The sequence below is a fragment of the Mizuhopecten yessoensis genome, unplaced genomic scaffold (assembly GCF_002113885.1).
Source record: "Mizuhopecten yessoensis strain PY_sf001 unplaced genomic scaffold, ASM211388v2 scaffold11185, whole genome shotgun sequence".
NCBI classification, from domain to species: domain Eukaryota; kingdom Metazoa; phylum Mollusca; class Bivalvia; order Pectinida; family Pectinidae; genus Mizuhopecten; species Mizuhopecten yessoensis.
Genome location: NW_018408922.1, coordinates 1166546 through 1183679, shown reverse-complemented (window position 1 = coordinate 1183679; position 17134 = coordinate 1166546). Strand labels below are relative to the sequence as shown.

Here is a 17134-nt window from a genome sequence, read left to right as displayed (position 1 = left end):
CAAAAGTGTTATATGACAAATTTACCGGTTGTCATTTTTTTTGAAATTCCTGATGTTGAAAGATATTATTGGTAGTCAACTTTTAATCAAGTATGAAAAATAGACTAGTTTTAGAACTATTTAAATTTACGTGTCAAAAATGGAAATTTTCTCATTAGTAATAAAATTTCACATACTTTTCTGCTTTAATCTTCAATAAAAAGAATAATTCTTTCTTGAAATAATGTAGTATTCGGTATCAAAATAACAGTATGAATATGTTGCGCACGATGATGATATAATTTTATAGTAATTATGTCATTTAAATGCTCTAGGAGGAATTGTATTACCACACGTTTAATATATACACAGTTGTAAGTCAATGAGGTCCCATTTATCATAAAATGAATTCTGAAACTAACTGTTCCTGAATTAAGCTTCCTATACCCATAACTTTTTGGATTTATCTTGTTTTGAAATTCCAAGTGGGTGCCGACGCTAATGTTAAATATCCATAGGCGTTGACCCTACCTTTACAATTTAAACCAACAACATCTCTTTTAACTCATTGTGAGGAAATCTCATTTCCTGTTGATCTCATTTCATAACATCCGGCATTTCCTGTTGTCTCAGCTCTTTTTCTAACATCTTCCCTCTCCCCTCCCCTCCCCTCCCCTCCCCTCCCCTCACCCACTTCTCCCCCGCGCATTATAGCTTCTTTTTGTTAGTTTGAACTATGGCAATAGGCTGATTTTGGTCGAGTTGTACAGTGCATAACGCACTCGCCCTTCACGAAGGCCTCCGGGGTTCGATTTACTGATCGGAAGTGAAAAGGAATGGGATCACCTGCCCGACCACGCGGGTTTTCTCTGGGTCCCTCGGTTTCCTCCTACATTAAATCCCCCGCGCGCTAACATTCGGGCCAACAAGAAGGATTAATATAAGTTAAAACTACTTGTTTCATAATGGTTGTATTACGAATTAAGTTTATTGTTTACTAAAGTGGTGCAGTATATTTCCTGTGACGTCATTACCGACAAAGCATCTCATGTACCATCCGCATTGTCGTATTTTTCGTTCCGAACGTTTGTCCAATCAAGGTTTGTAGACAATGGCAGGTGAAAGAGTGACCGTAGATATTATGGAAAACGACAACAAGCATGGTTCGTTTATATGATGCTGTGTTTATCATTAATGCATAACGCACAATAAATGTTCATCACAAAAACGTTATAATAGTTACACCATATCAGGCCCAGGGCTCAAGAGCCGTGAGCCTGATATAGGTCGATAGCCAACATCTTGTGTTATATAACACTTATGTAATGATTATATTTATCCAGTGAATATACCTATGTCATATTTGTTTGCGTACTAACCCATGTAATATGATCAGCCCTGTAAGTTTCAATTGTTTAAAATGTGACGGCACGCCTAGGACAAGTACATGACGTCACAGACCTACGCACTGGAGTCAAAATGGTGGCATTTTACATTTCAATGTTGCATGATAATTGTCGTTTTACACGAATAAATGCCACAAATCTTGATTGTGTGATAAAAAGGATCTTACACTCGTTTTCATTTCATATGAAATTTATGAAACTCGCCACAAATTTGTCATTTATTGAAACATTCTTAGACTCGTTTCATAAATCTCATATGAAACGGAAACTCAAGTACAGCTGTAAGATCCTATATATAAATGTTATACTTACGTTAGAGATGATTTAATTCAATATAGACAAAAATGGTACAATAAAGAGTGTTTGTGCAATAAAGCGTACGTCAAGTGGGTGCTTATACAGCCCTGGAAACTTTTCATATATTGAATACCAACCAAGTCTGAATTGTCTTCCGTTTAGTCACATTTGTTTAAGTGAAAAACAACACACCTATAACTAGACCTCGCAAAAGGTTTATGTATTTCCTCATTTCTAAAGTGAAGAAAAATAATGTCAACAAAGCCATAATTCGAACTCGTAATCGATAAAACGAGGGCAAAAACTGAACAAAAGAAAGATTAACGCGGAGACCCTTGAAAATATACAAAGCAAATAAGACCAGGTGTTCCAGAAGAGTAAGCGTCTACTGCTTAATTATATATAGTGTGATTGTGTGTATGTAACGGAATCAATGTTACGTATACGCTCCTGGCTTCAATATCTGAGACATAATGTTTTATTTCTGTAATGCCATGTGCTTGAAAATGTTATCGTCATCTTTTTCTCCTTTAGACAGAGTGCCAAGTCATTAAAAATTATGTTGTTCTTGTTCCAAATTATAAAGTGTTCATTATGTACTATGTTCTTTTGTTAAGTAACAAGAATCATACCTCACCTGCGATGTAATGACACGGCGTATTGGTTAATGACCATGTATTATCTGACAATAGACCATTCGCTTGCGTGTACTATTTTCCACTAAACCATGCATATGCAGCGGTCTTTCAAACATTTATCATGCAAATGTAAACTAGAGTCGCATGATTGGTTTCATTTGTCGAATCAGGGTCCACGCATTTAGTTTTGCATGTATTTGTAGATTTGCCATCGGACAAACAAAGTTTCCAATGACGCTCTAAATTTACTTAAAACCTGTGCAGCTCAAGTTCAGAATGATCCGCTGAACTTACCGTAAAGGTGACTTAAACATGGGGATTGTAAATCTATCGAATGCTGATTTCGTGTCTAAACAAGGGATGTTGATAAATTGGTGGATTGAATTGATTGAAATAAAAAGCATCAATTGTTTATCGTGTGTCGACCAAATGACGACTAAAACTAAAATAAAAAATCCTTCCTAAGTATTTCCATTTTCAAAAGACAAAATCGCTCATTAGGTCGGAAATGACAAAAACACACAGGTAATTGTGGAATGGAGACATCACGTGATCAATTTTAGCACGCGCAAAAGAACAGCTTATTTAGATAATTAGATTATCTATGTTACCTTGCTTAATATATGCGTAACGACACTGAAGTAAACAGGGGGAAAACGCTTCAATTACATTTTACTTGGTAGAATATATATAAGCATCATATGTTTGTATATTACATTGCTATTAGACGTGGACAGCAAAATTATTACCATTAAATGGCTCGACTTGCGTTGGTATTTTAATTTTATTTTTAACGTCCACGTATTTTTTTAAAAGTATAACTAAATACATGTTTACTGTATGTAAACGGTCCTTTCATTTTATTATAAATGAATACAGATAATTAAGATTCAGTCGGCTTCAACAAATGTGAAAAATAAATTACATGCATCTTGGGATTATTTATTTTTTATTTGAAAATAATAAATCATACCAGTGAATATCAGGTTATTTCTGGATTTCAGTTATAATAATTATCATTTTAGAATTCACAATAATTAGTAATTAACTTCTTGATTCAGAACATCATTGTAGACATACTCTTGTAGCAGAAATGACATCATGTTTGTTTATATTGCGCCGACAAACGTTAAACCATAATGTTACTGGACATCTTATCCAAGGTACAGTTTATGCTGTACAGGAATCGCAAACAAGCGTTGCATATGCATACAAGTTGTACTTTTTATTTTACAGTAAACTACAGATATCGGTACCACGAACACAGATCTTTGGAACAGCCGAATTTCGTGGAACTCTCGACATGATTAACGGACATTTTGTAAAATTTGCTTTTGTATGAATTTTTGAACTTCTCTCCAAAAATAGAGCAGCTATTCAGTGCCACAATACCATCGTTCGGAGTTTTCATTTTACTAAAAACCTGTATAAACTTCATGGTCCCACTGTAACGAAGGTTCAGCCCGATTCCCCAAGGCGAGGTTCCACAAAGCGCCCCGTCCACCAACCGTCGAGCTACGGCAACTAAGTCAGTGTTGGAAATGCCTGTTTTGGATTTATATGCTGTTCCTAACGTAGTGTAACCTGCTGATGTGTTACCGTTGTCTGAACAGAATTTTGTATGTCTGAAAATTCTTGATATTATGTGTGGTGATACGTTACCATCTTTATCTTTAAGCTGACTAGAGCAGAACTTTTGCAGCCTGTCTGCCACCATGCAACCACGCCAGGGTGCAGACACTGAGAACCATTTACTAGATGTCTTGTCCAATGTACATATTTTGCTGTGAAGTGCTGCTGCAACGATGTTGTTTCCCATTGAGTGGGAAAATAGTATCTTGTTTGAAATATTTCCTCCAAACTTTAAGCCTGTAGCAAACTCGCAGAACATCTGGTGCAGCTCAGTGGAATCCCAGCCGTTGTCGACTGTGTTGAATTGAATAAACCTATGTGCTGCACACTGTGGGGTATTGTTTTCGATGTGACCCCAATAGTCCATTCTAGTCAGAGTTTTAAATCCAGTTTTAGGATTCTGGTTACCTAGTCCATGTATGAACAAACAGATGGGTTTGTCATTTCTAGAAACAACTACATCGTTTTCAAAGTTATTTCCATTTATCGATTGGTTTCTGGTTGAATCGGTCGCAATCTGCTCATGTTTGAACGTGTGGACTCCGGAATACTTCACCGTACAAGTGGGTGCTTCCATGTGAAGTACGATGGATGATGGCGATGGAACTTTCCAATCTTTAGATATAGCAACCTGGTTACCATACCTTACGTAAACAATTCGAAAACCGTTAATACATATTGAAACTCTCTTTCCTTTGTATGGAATTGTCCAAATACGCCCAGGACAATTGTTTTCGCTGTAATTAGCTTCAACAGATATCATCAGAAGCTGTAAAATCGAGAACCAATCAAAGAGTTTTATGTCTTCTGCGCACTTCCAACTTTTCTGATTTTCTAGACTGTACGAAACTACGGCTCTTTCGTCCAATATGCTTACTGTGGTTACGACACTTTGGTTTAACATCAAGACCTCGATTTCTTGTTGGTATCTAATCATACTCGACTCTGTTTCCCATTTGACGGTGATTTTATCTCTGACCTCAAAATCAGAGGAGTTTTCAATTTCAATGTTGAACATGATAAAAAATGAATTCGGTAGAATGTCTTTCAATTGAATAACATTGTTCTTGTTGTAGTTACTTGTATCACTTATGTCGTCTAAATTCAGACCAGCAGTGATACCTAACAAGACGACTAAGAACGTGACCATGGCAACTAAAACTCCTAATATGAAGTACATCTTCCAGTGACGCCATTTTGTGTATTGTGGTTCCAAAATCCCCATAGTCTCGTCCGTATGCGTCATATCAAGTTATGATGAGTTCTAATAAAATGGGAAGTCATTGATTAAGTATGAGTAATAAAATTTAATTTAAGATGACACAAAGTATTACTACATCCTCATTGGTTGGATCATGGTCACGTGGAATTCGGTGACATATGATATTGAGTCTGAGATACTTTTTAAAAAGAAAACAACAGCATGTTAATATTCCCCTTATGACGTCACTTCAGTTATAATGTCACAAAGTCTTCTGCCTGATGCAGAAAATTTCTCTCTTCACGATTTCATGAAGCTCTATTTTATTTTATTTCAAAATAAAATCATCATAGTTTAAAATATATTCTGACAATAAAGGACTTTCTTTCGGTGAATATGTGGTTATATGGACCTAAAAACGATATATCAACCGAGATAAAGTTCATATAACCACATATTCACCAAAAGAAAAAAAAGTATTTAATTGATAAATATTTGCAAACTGGTCATAACGAAATTAAGCATAAATAGTACAATGTTATTTTAAAGAAGTAGATCATGTGGTTTTGGATGGGACAAAAATCTTATATTTACATTATACATGTCATCTCTCATTGGTAGAGAGTCGTCTGTTTTACATATGTACAAATCATAAACGTTCGCACTTTTCGCTCTCCATATTTTCAGTTGTAAGAGAGACACTTTATGTAATGCCATGGACATTCTATGGTATAGTATGTATGCTATTTCATCTACAAGTATCATTTAATATTGCACTAGTTCTACCAATGGTAACCTTACAACTAAGAAATCGTTGCAGGCACCCATATTCATGTATAACGTTATAAACTTTCGCCTTTTCCCCAAAACATCTTTCGGAATATTTTACACAAATTGTCAATCGTTTAATCTTAAGAAACACTGATGAGTCAAAAATGGAAGAAATATCCATAAGGTGAAGCAAAAATGTTAACATTTATTGGGTTTCTGTATTGATGTTACATTGAGTGATTATTTTTCATAAGTACGTGTATATTGTTACCAAGTTCATATATGTCATTAATTAATATGATTAATCAACTTACCTCAATAAACAAAATAAACTTAAAATATGACTTACCTTTAAGCATTGCTGACGATTTCCAATTAGTTCGTCAACATGTTCCTGTTAAACATTTGAATAAACATCTTGGATTTAAAAAAGAAAAAAGATCAGTGAATTAAAAATATTACTTTTGCTGAGTATGTATAACATATCTACATCCAGTTAAACAGTAGATTTACAGAAAATAATTAGGTATACAGTAATATGTATTCTTTTTGTTTTCTGTATTTTTAAGGATACTCTTTCCTGATACTTCTCATGCAGAGCTCAGAATAAAAACAAAAAAACATCGTGAAATTCATTTAAATATTCTGGTGTTAAATTCTGCCGAATAAAAACAGTTGGAATAATCTTCTGTTAAAACTTATAATCGTTCATATAATACATTAAAAAATCTTACACAAGTTTTAAATTCTAGGCTCGCTTGAATTGTGAAATATTAACTGTCCCCGTAAACGTATTCCAACAAATCAGCCCAGACACATTGCAGTAGTTTCTCAGTAAAACACGTCTAAATGTGTGTATACAAACTGTGTGAAAAAAAAGTATTAGTTGCTGTCCAGAAATACTCATTTCTGAACCGTTCAAATAATAACTTATCCAGGTCTGGTATAAACACTCAATCCAATGAAAATAGTTTACCTGCATGGCCTATCCACTCGCTATAATTTTCTCCTTATAACAAAAGATAACTACAGAAGCAACAGCATGTTATCACTGCGTTATTTTTCATAAAAACATCTAGCTACCTTGGTAGAAAAATACAGGAAGAACTTATTCAAACTGTAAAACGTGATGGCCTCTGGCCTATTATTTTGGAAAATTGTATCATAACGTGTACACCTGGTATTCCAGGACGATCGACTCCTATTAGCCGCAGGATAGGCGTATCATGTGTCGTTATCATATCCGTAATGGAGTTATGGGTTATACAAAAATGAATAATATTATTGATACACATATTGAAACTCAAATTCAACATCTAAGACTAGAATCGAAACTAAATCCACAATATTCCTCAACAGATCAAAGCGGACATAATGTCCTTAAGTTTTACCCTTTTTATATAAATTGGTGAGCACTTTCCTGATATCTTATTTTCACATTTTGTTTGGCTTTACAGTCGCGGAAAAAGCTGTACACTTAAAGACTAATGGTGTGTGGCCATGTTCTGGAATTATTTCCTCCATAAATAGAGAATGAGAAAATATTGATCTATCGTGTTTTTTAACTCGTTTTCTAAGATAAAACATAATTGTATACCAAATCTGTATTTCATCAACTTAAGTATCGAGATGTGCTTATCAACATCCTCATCAGATCAATGTGGTTCTTGATCCTTCACTTAAAAATAATTATTACCGTGTTCGTATCTTCTGTCAAGACGCAAAACGTTATCATCATCGGTCATGTATTCATAAGGCTTTTACTACAGAGTGCGAAACTCGTATCAGCCAGTCTTGATTTTCTGTTACATATGTATCCGTTTGCTCTCCTTTTGGGACTGGAACTGCATTTGGTTGTCTCTAACAACAAATGATTGCGACCCATCCCATATCAGGTTAGTTTACATAGATTTACAGGGCAGGTGTTATCGGTGAAGCAGAAGACGTTAACCCTTTCGTAGCACCTGGTGATTTATCCTTGTACTTTTTCTAGGGTATCCCTGTAATTATTTCCTATGCTTATATATTGCCCTAGTTTTATCAATGTTGAGTTCGTATTATGGTTCTGTTGACACTTCGGTATTCTCTTGGCGCTGTTTTTTTCTTAGCAAGTACGTGTAGCTCCGTCTAACGTCACCATAGGATAGACGGAGTTAAGCATTCTGGCCTCAATGCACATCTGTATGGTCACCTTTTTTGCCATTGTTCACTTGAAAACATTGGAAGACCCAAATTTATCATCCATTTTAATTTCTATTATTCAATCGTGTATATACATGATGTACATGAATACAAATATTAATTGATACATACGTTTAATTCGTGCAAACATATACAGCCATTCCAGCCAGTTTTCTTTTTTTAGCTAAAACCACCTTTTTGTGAAAAGGTTGAAATGGTTTAATTAATGTAAATATGACATGAATAAATCAATGATCTTACCAAAGGTTATCCAGAGATTGACAATGTCTCTACAATTATTGTAAGACTCAGTTTACGGGTTTAACAAAAACAAATAGAAAATTAAATTTACGGGGATTATAATTTCGCGATCTAGACCTGTGAAGGAACTGCACTCTCTTGGTTTATCAGCACAGGGACTGGTGGACGCTCGGCATATCAATTGTCACGTATTCAAATGATAAAGCTTTATGACAGCATATTGATCAGCAACAAGTGAATGTATTTTGTTAAATCAATCATTAACAAAACCATTTGGTGTGGGATATAACCTATTTTCAAACATTATTACTTTATATCAATACAGATCGTCACAACCACATGTTCGCTGTTTCACGACGAAATTATGGTTATGTAGTTCATTATCGCGGCTATAACGCTTGTCTTATTATTCTGTGAATTATATTTTCGCGATCACGTTCTTGACCGGCGAAATCGCGAAATGTCATCCCCACGGATATGTCCTGCCGTACGGTATCGAATACAAGCGGAGCCCGACTCCGGTATTTGGACCTAAGCCTACCTTTACACGTACTAGACGTCTGGCCGATCGGTCATGTGTTTCATTTTTAGGCGAGTTATCACGTCAACAACTGATGCGTCAATTATCCATCACTGACTTTTACGTACTTACTGGTCTTTTTATACTCAGATTTTATTTTTACACTTTGTTGTGATTGTTGATAACACTACTTTGTTTGAAAATGGGTATACCACCTTAAGATTGATTTTTCAGTATAATTGTTTATTTCAAATGTGTCTTACTATAAAAATGCATTTTATACCAGTAGTAAATAATCCGTACATTGTTTAACATGAACTATTCGTTGTGAATAAACATTCGCGGTTTTCCTGGTTGCTGTCAAACTACGAAAATGACTACAAAATAATTAATTGATAAACTTTGCCACTGTTTATTTATTTGGAGTGTCTACGAAAGTTTGCACCACGAAATGATCTAAATAACTTCAATCAACGAAGAAAAAATTCTCTAAACATTTCATGTTTCACAGCAGATTTAAAGTTTATTCAATTCTTTTATGATATATATGTAAAATAAAGGTATGACTAAAGCGCAGTTTACTAATTGTATTTCGATAGTGATTACGGTGACTTACAATGGTGTATTAAGCGTTCAGCGACTTAAAGCAATTCTGACTTTGAATCTGTGAAAAAATAATGAAGACACCAATACATAAAAATAGGTTATAGAGATTTTATTCTGAAACAAGTCATACAATGTATAACAATTTAAAGCTGGTTGAATAGATTTTTACAAAAAAAGCAGAATTAGAGTATATGCTATGCATAGTAATATCAGTTATTGCTTAAATAGAAACAACGAAAAGGAAGATCCTATAAACATAATCAAAAATAGATAAAACTAACTGGAGATCATAAAAGAACATTGTCACGTGCAGTTGAATATCAATTTTGAAACTGTTACAATGCATCATTGAATGTTCACCAAGTTACAAAACATTCGGATCGCCCGATTGCGTTGCGAGTATGGATATATTCCACGAGGGTGTTCACGAGGGCTGTAACCCGAAAGAAGTATGTTCATTCACACAATAAACGAGTGTCCTATTAGACGTCAGACGAACATAAATGTATTGCTTTTTTTCATAACATATTTAGAATTTTTTTCATATGAATACATTTCCTTCAAATCATCAATCATCACTTCATTTTAATGTTCAATTTTCTGTCCGAAAAAATTAATAACCAAACAACAATAGTGGTCAAAATGACGTCGAGGACGAAATAATGACGTCACGTTGTACTTCCTTGGCCTGAAATGGAGATTCATGTTTTTGAATCTCGTTACTGTTTCGATTTTGTTGATTTAATTAGTGGACAACAACCGACTAGTTCCATCATAAAATGAAGTACGGTTACAGGGGTAATCTATTGTATTTTTTATCACAGCTTGAAATGCATAACCTTTTAATGCATGGCCTGGACTGTATCAACATAATAATGCTCTCCTCTCCAGGTATGTAATAAAAGGTATTACAAAGATTTATTCTGAAACAGGTTGCATTTGAATTTAAACAACTCAAACAAAGCTTGTGGAACTATTGCCGTCATAAGAAACAATAAATTTAAGATATGTTTATTGTTTCTACCTACCAAATGTGTAACTTGTCCAATATACAAATAAGACGGACTAAACCACATCTGTAAACAGGCAGTTAAATATTGATCCAATTCATTCAACCATAGTTTATTGACGCTGTGTAGTCAAAGGAATTGGGCACAAGTTCTTACAACTTACTAGGCCCTTTCCCAAAATAACAATTATACAAGTGTAACAGCGTTTTAAAATATTTACAAACCAGGGTTAAATTAGAGCGGTCATCGGTTTCTGAATATACTAATATATTATCCATTTTAAAAGAGTTATTATAAAATGATTGTCTCTCTTGGAACATTCAATTTACAAATGTCTGCAAAAAGATATCATGTCAAATTATTCAGATTCAAAAGTTGAGACCCTATTTGAGCCAGTCATCTTGTATGACCTTTTTTAACTGCTTTGTTAACACACATCTGGATTATTGCTCAACTGTTTGGTGTAACAGTTCAAAAAATAATATTGTAAAATTAGAACGCCTGCAAAAGAGAACAGCCAGATTTATTTTAAAATGTGATTTTTCCACACCTTCCTGTGATATGTTCAAAAAACTAAATTGGTTACCTTTCAAAAAAGAATTGTTATACAATCAAGTAGTTTTTTATGTACATGATACTTAATAATTTAGCTCCACAAAATTTGAATGATTTTTACGTATATGTCTGATGTTCAGGGTAGAACTACAAGATCATCATCTACCAATGTGTTTTACTTGCCATGTCATAAGACAAACATTTTTAGAAAATCTTTTAAGGGGAAGCAGGGTAGTGGTCACGTGATTTTGAAAAATCACGTGACCGCAATCATAAAAATAGAACCGGAAGTACAAATGTCAGGAAGCCGAGGTAAACAAATATGGCAGACGACAGATGCGGTAGTCGCCGTTATATCAGGGTAAAGGGAAGACTGGCAAAGAAAGGGACTGTGAATAGGTCAGAAAATATGCGTTTTTTGAACGAGAAGAGTTACAGTACCAGCAACCAAGACCACGATTATGTGGCGATTCCACAACACAGACTTGACAGTACTATTTCATCACACACCGTTCAAGATCGAGATATTCATGTCAGCGAGAACGTGGAAATCGGACCAACGAAACCATGGTTTCAGGGACGAAGGGTGGTTGAGCTAGCAGTGCTGTCCGAAAATATGAATTGTGCCAAATGCAATTCGTGGCTTAGGTTTGTTGACATTGTTGACGAGGTAATTTACGGTATGGCAAGTTACCTTTACATATCATGTCCGAACAGTGCATGCCAGCATGTCAACTTGGTACCCACAGGAAAACGAAATTCAAACAAAGGCTTTGACGTCAACTCCAAAGTGTATCTAGGTAAGTAACAAAACCTAATCTTTCTTGATTTCTTTTCTTTTCATGTGATTTCTATCTTCTGTGCAAGACGATTCGGTCCTTTTCCAGTTTGGCCTCAGCTTCTCTATTATAAGATATTTCGCCCCAGAGAGAGAGAAAGAGTTTCCCCCACTCAAATTATAAGTTAGTTTAACCACAGCTGGCACTTGTATCTGGTATTTAATACCTGAGCTAAAATCCAAAATCCACTATGTACACAAATACAACATTGGCATTTGATTTTAGCTCTGGTATTAAATACAAGCTACAAATCATAAAATCATGGGTAGGTTGGTAAGGAAATTATTTTATTTTTTCAATTTTATTTTTATTTATATTGTAAGTAATTAAAATTCAAACAGAATACATGGTGAGATTTTTTTTTAAACAATTAACAAATATAAAAAAGATATCTTTCTGGAAAATGTCAGTACAATATTTTTCTGTAGGGGCTATTTTGGTGGGTATGTAGCTATAGATAGAGGAGGAAACAAACACTATTTTATGTATGGCCTTATAATTATATACACATAAGTATAACAATTGTTTATACATAATAAGCATGTTATTCAAAATGCTGATAATCCTTCTAGATATTTACAGTATGATTAAATTTGAACTAAATTAATATAACCTTCCATTTTTCAGCTATGTTAAATGCAGGAATGGGACCCAATCAAGTGGTTAAGTTTCTTTCTGGTTGTAACATACCTCCTGTAGATGCCTCTACACTACGCAAAATACAGAAGAAACTTGCCCCAGTAGTCATAAGTGCTGCAGAAACATCTTGTAATGATGCACAGAAGGAGGAACTTGACTGTTCAGTCTCTGATGGATTGGAAGTCAGCTTTGTGTTCTCTGTGCTCACCATCCTGGTGCACATATAATAAGGATCCAGCAAAGTTCAGGTAATAATTATTATATTGTTTACATTTTATATAGTAACACCATTTTATAGGAATTTATCTACATCTTATTTATTCTGAATGGTTCTGCAGTACTTTCCTTTAAAAAAAATTCATTTTTTTCCCCCAATATATGACATAGCCACCACGTTATAGAACATGGTTATTTGAAAATCGTTTCAAAAGCTACATTACACATACAGTTATTATTAATACAACAGTAATTGATGGATCATCAGTGTATTAGCTTGTCTAAAAACGTTTTATTGCATCTTTCTTTACATATACTTATAGGTCTTGACTCATAGAAATGAAATAACAAATTTATCCTCTATCGTTATATTCAATACGCCTTACAGATACAAACATTTACCAAATGGAAAGGCACTATCTGGAGACATGTTGAAAGAGGAATTACAAAAGCTGACACAGATATACAAAGATAGAACAGACAGGCTTCTAAACNTTGCAATTCTAATAAACTTGTTAAAATAGTCAGCCTGACCTGTAAAACAAAGTGTTTTTTTTGTCAAACAAACAAAATAGTTAAATACAAATGTCTAGTTTTGAGTGAATTGTACCAAGACTGAATACACCATTTTCCTGCATATTATTTTGACGAAATGTTTGAACAAAGTTTCATTTTTCTGCATTTTACAAAGATTCAGAAGGTTTGCCATGATAAGGGAGAATCTGTGAAGGAGGGCGATACTTATGGAGTGGAAATCGAAGTCCAAGGACAAATAGATACAGAGACAATTCCTTCCAAGATCAAACTTACTGGTGAAGAATCTGCAGTAGTGTTTGATTTAGAAACAACAGGTAATAATAAAGACAAAATATTGTGCTTTATCATATTTGTATAAATGAAAGGACCATGTGAGTTATATTACATTCAATCCATTATTGTTGTCTGTTGAATTTAAAAAAAAAAATCATTCTCAATCCCTCCTCCCCTCTCCAAACTGCTTTTTACCATGCATATAAACCAGGCACCATAATATATATCTGGCTTGTTAAGTAAAACCTACCCTGTGTGCTATCATAGTAAAACAAATTTATGTTCCATTGTTTCTGTTACAGGTTTATCAAGGAACTCTGACATTACTCAGCTGGCAGCATACGACGGCAGCGACATTTTTAATCAGTACATAATGCCATGCCAAAAAGTATCTGCAACAGCTTCTTCTATAACAGGATTGACTTATGATTTCCATTCAAACCAGATGTATCATCATGGAAAACCAGTCATCAGTAAAGATGTTCGTGTTGTTTTGTTGGACTTCATCGAGTACCTTAGTAAGAAGAAGAAACCAATCCTTTTTGGTCATAACATTGCAGCTTATGATGTACCAGTTTTACTGAAAAAGTTACAAGAAAGTCATTTGCTGTCAGAATTTCTTCAACATATAACAGGCTGCATTGACACATTGAAATTAGCGAGAAGAAAGTTTAGCAAAAGTGAAGTTGGAAATTACAAGCAACAGAATCTTGTTTCAAAATTACTTGGCAAAGAATATGATGCACATGATGCAAGTGCTGATGTAACAAGTCTTCATGAACTTCTTGGACAGCTGAACTATTCTGAAAAAGATATTTTTGCTTTCAATGTGACAGCATTGACGGACACTTTCACCCCATTAATGAGAGCATCTCTTATCACCAAACCAACAGCTAGGCGATTAGCACAATGTGGACTTTGCCTGAGACACCTTCAGTTAGCATTCAAGAGAGATACTGAAAATGGACTGAGATATGTGTTGTCAGAGCATGGATTTAATGCAAAAACTGTCAAGGCTGTCACAAGTTTCTTAACAAACAAAGAGGAATGATAACCTAATATGTATATTGGTGTCTAGCCCAAATAATTCAAGAATGGCTACACCTCCTGCTTGAAATCTGCTATGAATAGTTTATAATAAGACCACATGATCCTATGGTACACTTGTAATAATGTATTGTTAAAATCAGTTTTTAACATGTCAGAAATGAGTTAATGAAATTTACATTGGGTCCATCCATTCCAATCTGCACTAGCTTACTTGCAGTTGCATTCAGTTCACTATGAATAACACCTTCTTGAGTTACATGTCATTTGCTGTGGCATGACCAGGAAATTGATAATCAAAATATCTTGTTTTTAGAAAATTTTCCTCTTCATCCAAAAATCAAACATTACATGCATAACCATGTGTTTATTAGCCTGCGAGTCAAGCAATTTGTCAAAAAGAACTGAGTATTTATCTTCTGATCATTCACTAACAAATGCTCTGCTGTTCTGAAGGCAGCTATAATATACATGTGAATTTGTTCGCAATGTTACCGTCAGGAAACATGAGGGGAAATAATTTAGAAATGTCAAAGAACTGTTTTACTGTTTGCAAATCAAGAGTCAAAAGTGTTTCAGCACGTACATGTTGAGTATTAGCAGGTTTTACACACTCTGTCGGTTGAGCTATATAGCTGTAAAGTCCTACCTGCTTTTTTTTAGCTATTTTCATGAAATGCAACCTCAATAGATGTTTTATGCGACTTTGCTGCAATTTAATGAAAATTCAAATGTGAAATCAAAAAATAGCACAATGCAGCTATAATTTAAATATGGATATAGCTATATAGCTCAACCGACAGAGTGTACTGGACCTAATTATTAAGAGCGACAAAATCACTTTGTCACCAGCAGCACGAGCATTAGCTGAAACCGAGAAACGTACTTAAAGCATTCGCTGTAGTTTCGGGGGTTTTCGTAGGCTGAGTATTAGCGTGTTCCTTTAAAAAAAAAACGAATCTGGGCTCGAATCGCTTGCCCACAGAATGGTTTGTTTGTAGCAGTAATGCATGCTCCCCCATCTTGCCTAGGTTGCGAACGATACATTTTGCCACGTCCTTGACGCCTTTAAATTCTCTGGTCGGTCTGGCGAACCATTGATCGCAAGCCACTTCCGATTAAATGCACACTTTCCCTATTCTGACCGTACTGTTCGTTCAGAATGCGGCTCGTCCAATTGTTTTTTCCTAATCTTTATCGCGAAGAAGCTTCAAATTTAAAGTATGGACACCAAAGGTATCAAACGTAATAATGACCCGGAATAGTATCAGTAGTATTGGAAACAGAAGCCGGTAGATGATTTCCGGAATATTATACCCCCTCACATTTTTGTTTGTTTTTATTTTGTTTTATACATTTTACGACCATTTATTCATTTCACGACCGTTTATTTTTTAAATATCTTTAAATCTTATGCACAAAGTGGCATCATAACCTTGATATAACAGTGTTTTCATTAGTTTTTAGGGTTTGTCAAGACAGTTACTGATTTTTAAGGTTTTTAAAGGCTTTTTACATAGTTTTTATTTAATTTTTTTATTTTGACATCTTTTTCAATGATAATTAAAATGTGTGCGAACCATGTTTTCAAATATATTGATCAAAGTAATATTTCAAGTTTAAGGTTATATCTCGATACATGAGATAGAGACTTCAAATTTGGTCAAGTGAAAGTCAAGGTCAAAACTATATCAGGTCAAGGTCATATTTCAAGATTTAAGGTCGTATATACTACAGAAGTACTTGTCCTCCTTGAAAGGGACTGTGTTGGCAATACACATCTTGTTCATATGTACAATTGTAACTCATTCATATACAATCTGTTCTAAAAATAGCACCATTCCAGCAGCATGTCTTTATATTCCCAACTCTGTAGACTAAAAAGTAAGAAAGAAACATGATCTCATATTCCTATCAAATATTTACAATACAAATGACTTTATAATTTTAGTGTTTCAAAAACTATTAAATGACAGATTTTCAGGATATATTCAAAATAATTGCCAGTTTACCCTGTTAGAAAATGCAAAATTTGCCAAATTTTGTCATTTTTTTCCTGTTTTGGTAGATTTACCAAAATCAAAACTCAAATTTATCATTTTGCATTTGAAAAATATGTCTTCTGTCCTAACTTTCGAAAAATGTGTTTGAAAATTTTGAAAAATAAATTTTATACAGTTGAAAATGACTTTGTTGTGAATATTGAAAATTTTGTGACAAGGGAGATAACTAAAATTGAATTACCTCCCTTATATATCAAGAAAGTGACCATAATATTATAATATGTTACAGAGGACAACTAAATGTATGTATGTGGAAAAAATGAAAAATATTAATTGACTAGATTTTTTTACAAATAACACCCTGTTCCTCCTTAAATATCAGGGACCCCTTGCATAGAATCTTTTATCAAGTCACATTAGAAATTGTACTTCATTTTAAGAATTTAAGAGATCTGCAAAGCAATTTTACTTGAAATGATTTATGATTTCCTCTTTTATCCTGTATTTTATACATGTATATTTC

The 17134-nt window shown here is 34.2% G+C and overlaps 3 protein-coding genes across 5 annotated transcripts; 2 read left to right on the top strand and 1 right to left on the bottom strand.

The window, feature by feature from the left end:
* Positions 1–3224: 3224 nt before the first annotated feature.
* On the bottom strand, positions 3225–6991 carry LOC110440615. Of its 3 annotated transcripts, none has more exons than XM_021483770.1 (3): positions 6901–6991; positions 6274–6341; positions 3225–5216 (listed from the first exon to the last, which is right to left on the bottom strand). In XM_021483770.1, the coding sequence occupies exon 3, from the start codon at positions 5196–5198 to the stop codon at positions 3561–3563; it is 1638 nt and encodes a 545-aa protein (XP_021339445.1). In that variant the 5' UTR covers positions 5199–5216; positions 6274–6341; positions 6901–6991; the 3' UTR covers positions 3225–3560. The 3 variants fall into 3 exon arrangements, with proteins under 3 accessions (XP_021339445.1, XP_021339444.1, XP_021339446.1); XM_021483769.1 differs by having other exon boundaries at positions 6274–6318; XM_021483771.1 differs by lacking the exon at positions 6901–6991 and adding an exon at positions 6659–6799 and having other exon boundaries at positions 6274–6318.
* A 2603-nt stretch (positions 6992–9594) lies between these two features.
* On the top strand, positions 9595–13231 carry LOC110440543. Its single transcript, XM_021483676.1, has 3 exons — positions 9595–11857; positions 12524–12783; positions 13140–13231. Exons 1-2 carry the CDS (start codon positions 11380–11382, stop codon positions 12760–12762), a joined length of 717 nt encoding a protein of 238 aa, XP_021339351.1. The 5' UTR covers positions 9595–11379; the 3' UTR covers positions 12763–12783; positions 13140–13231.
* An 83-nt stretch (positions 13232–13314) lies between these two features.
* On the top strand, positions 13315–16745 carry LOC110440562 (maternal protein exuperantia-like). Its single transcript, XM_021483703.1, has 2 exons — positions 13315–13602; positions 13864–16745. Exons 1-2 carry the CDS (start codon positions 13404–13406, stop codon positions 14610–14612), a joined length of 948 nt encoding a protein of 315 aa, XP_021339378.1. The 5' UTR covers positions 13315–13403; the 3' UTR covers positions 14613–16745.
* Positions 16746–17134: the final 389 nt, after the last annotated feature.

Bases quoted from the DNA above. Each gene is read 5' to 3' on its own strand.
- LOC110440543 (XM_021483676.1), top strand. From the start codon at position 11,380: ATGGCAGACGACAGATGCGGTAGTCGCCGTTATATCAGGGTAAAGGGA. The intron at 11,858-12,523 runs GTAAGTAACAAA...TCCATTTTTCAG, and splicing joins CAACTCCAAAGTGTATCTAG to CTATGTTAAATGCAGGAATG.
- LOC110440615 (XM_021483770.1), bottom strand. From the start codon at position 5,198: ATGACGCATACGGACGAGACTATGGGGATTTTGGAACCACAATACACA.
- LOC110440562 (XM_021483703.1), top strand. From the start codon at position 13,404: ATGTTTGAACAAAGTTTCATTTTTCTGCATTTTACAAAGATTCAGAAG. The intron at 13,603-13,863 runs GTAATAATAAAG...TTTCTGTTACAG, and splicing joins GTTTGATTTAGAAACAACAG to GTTTATCAAGGAACTCTGAC.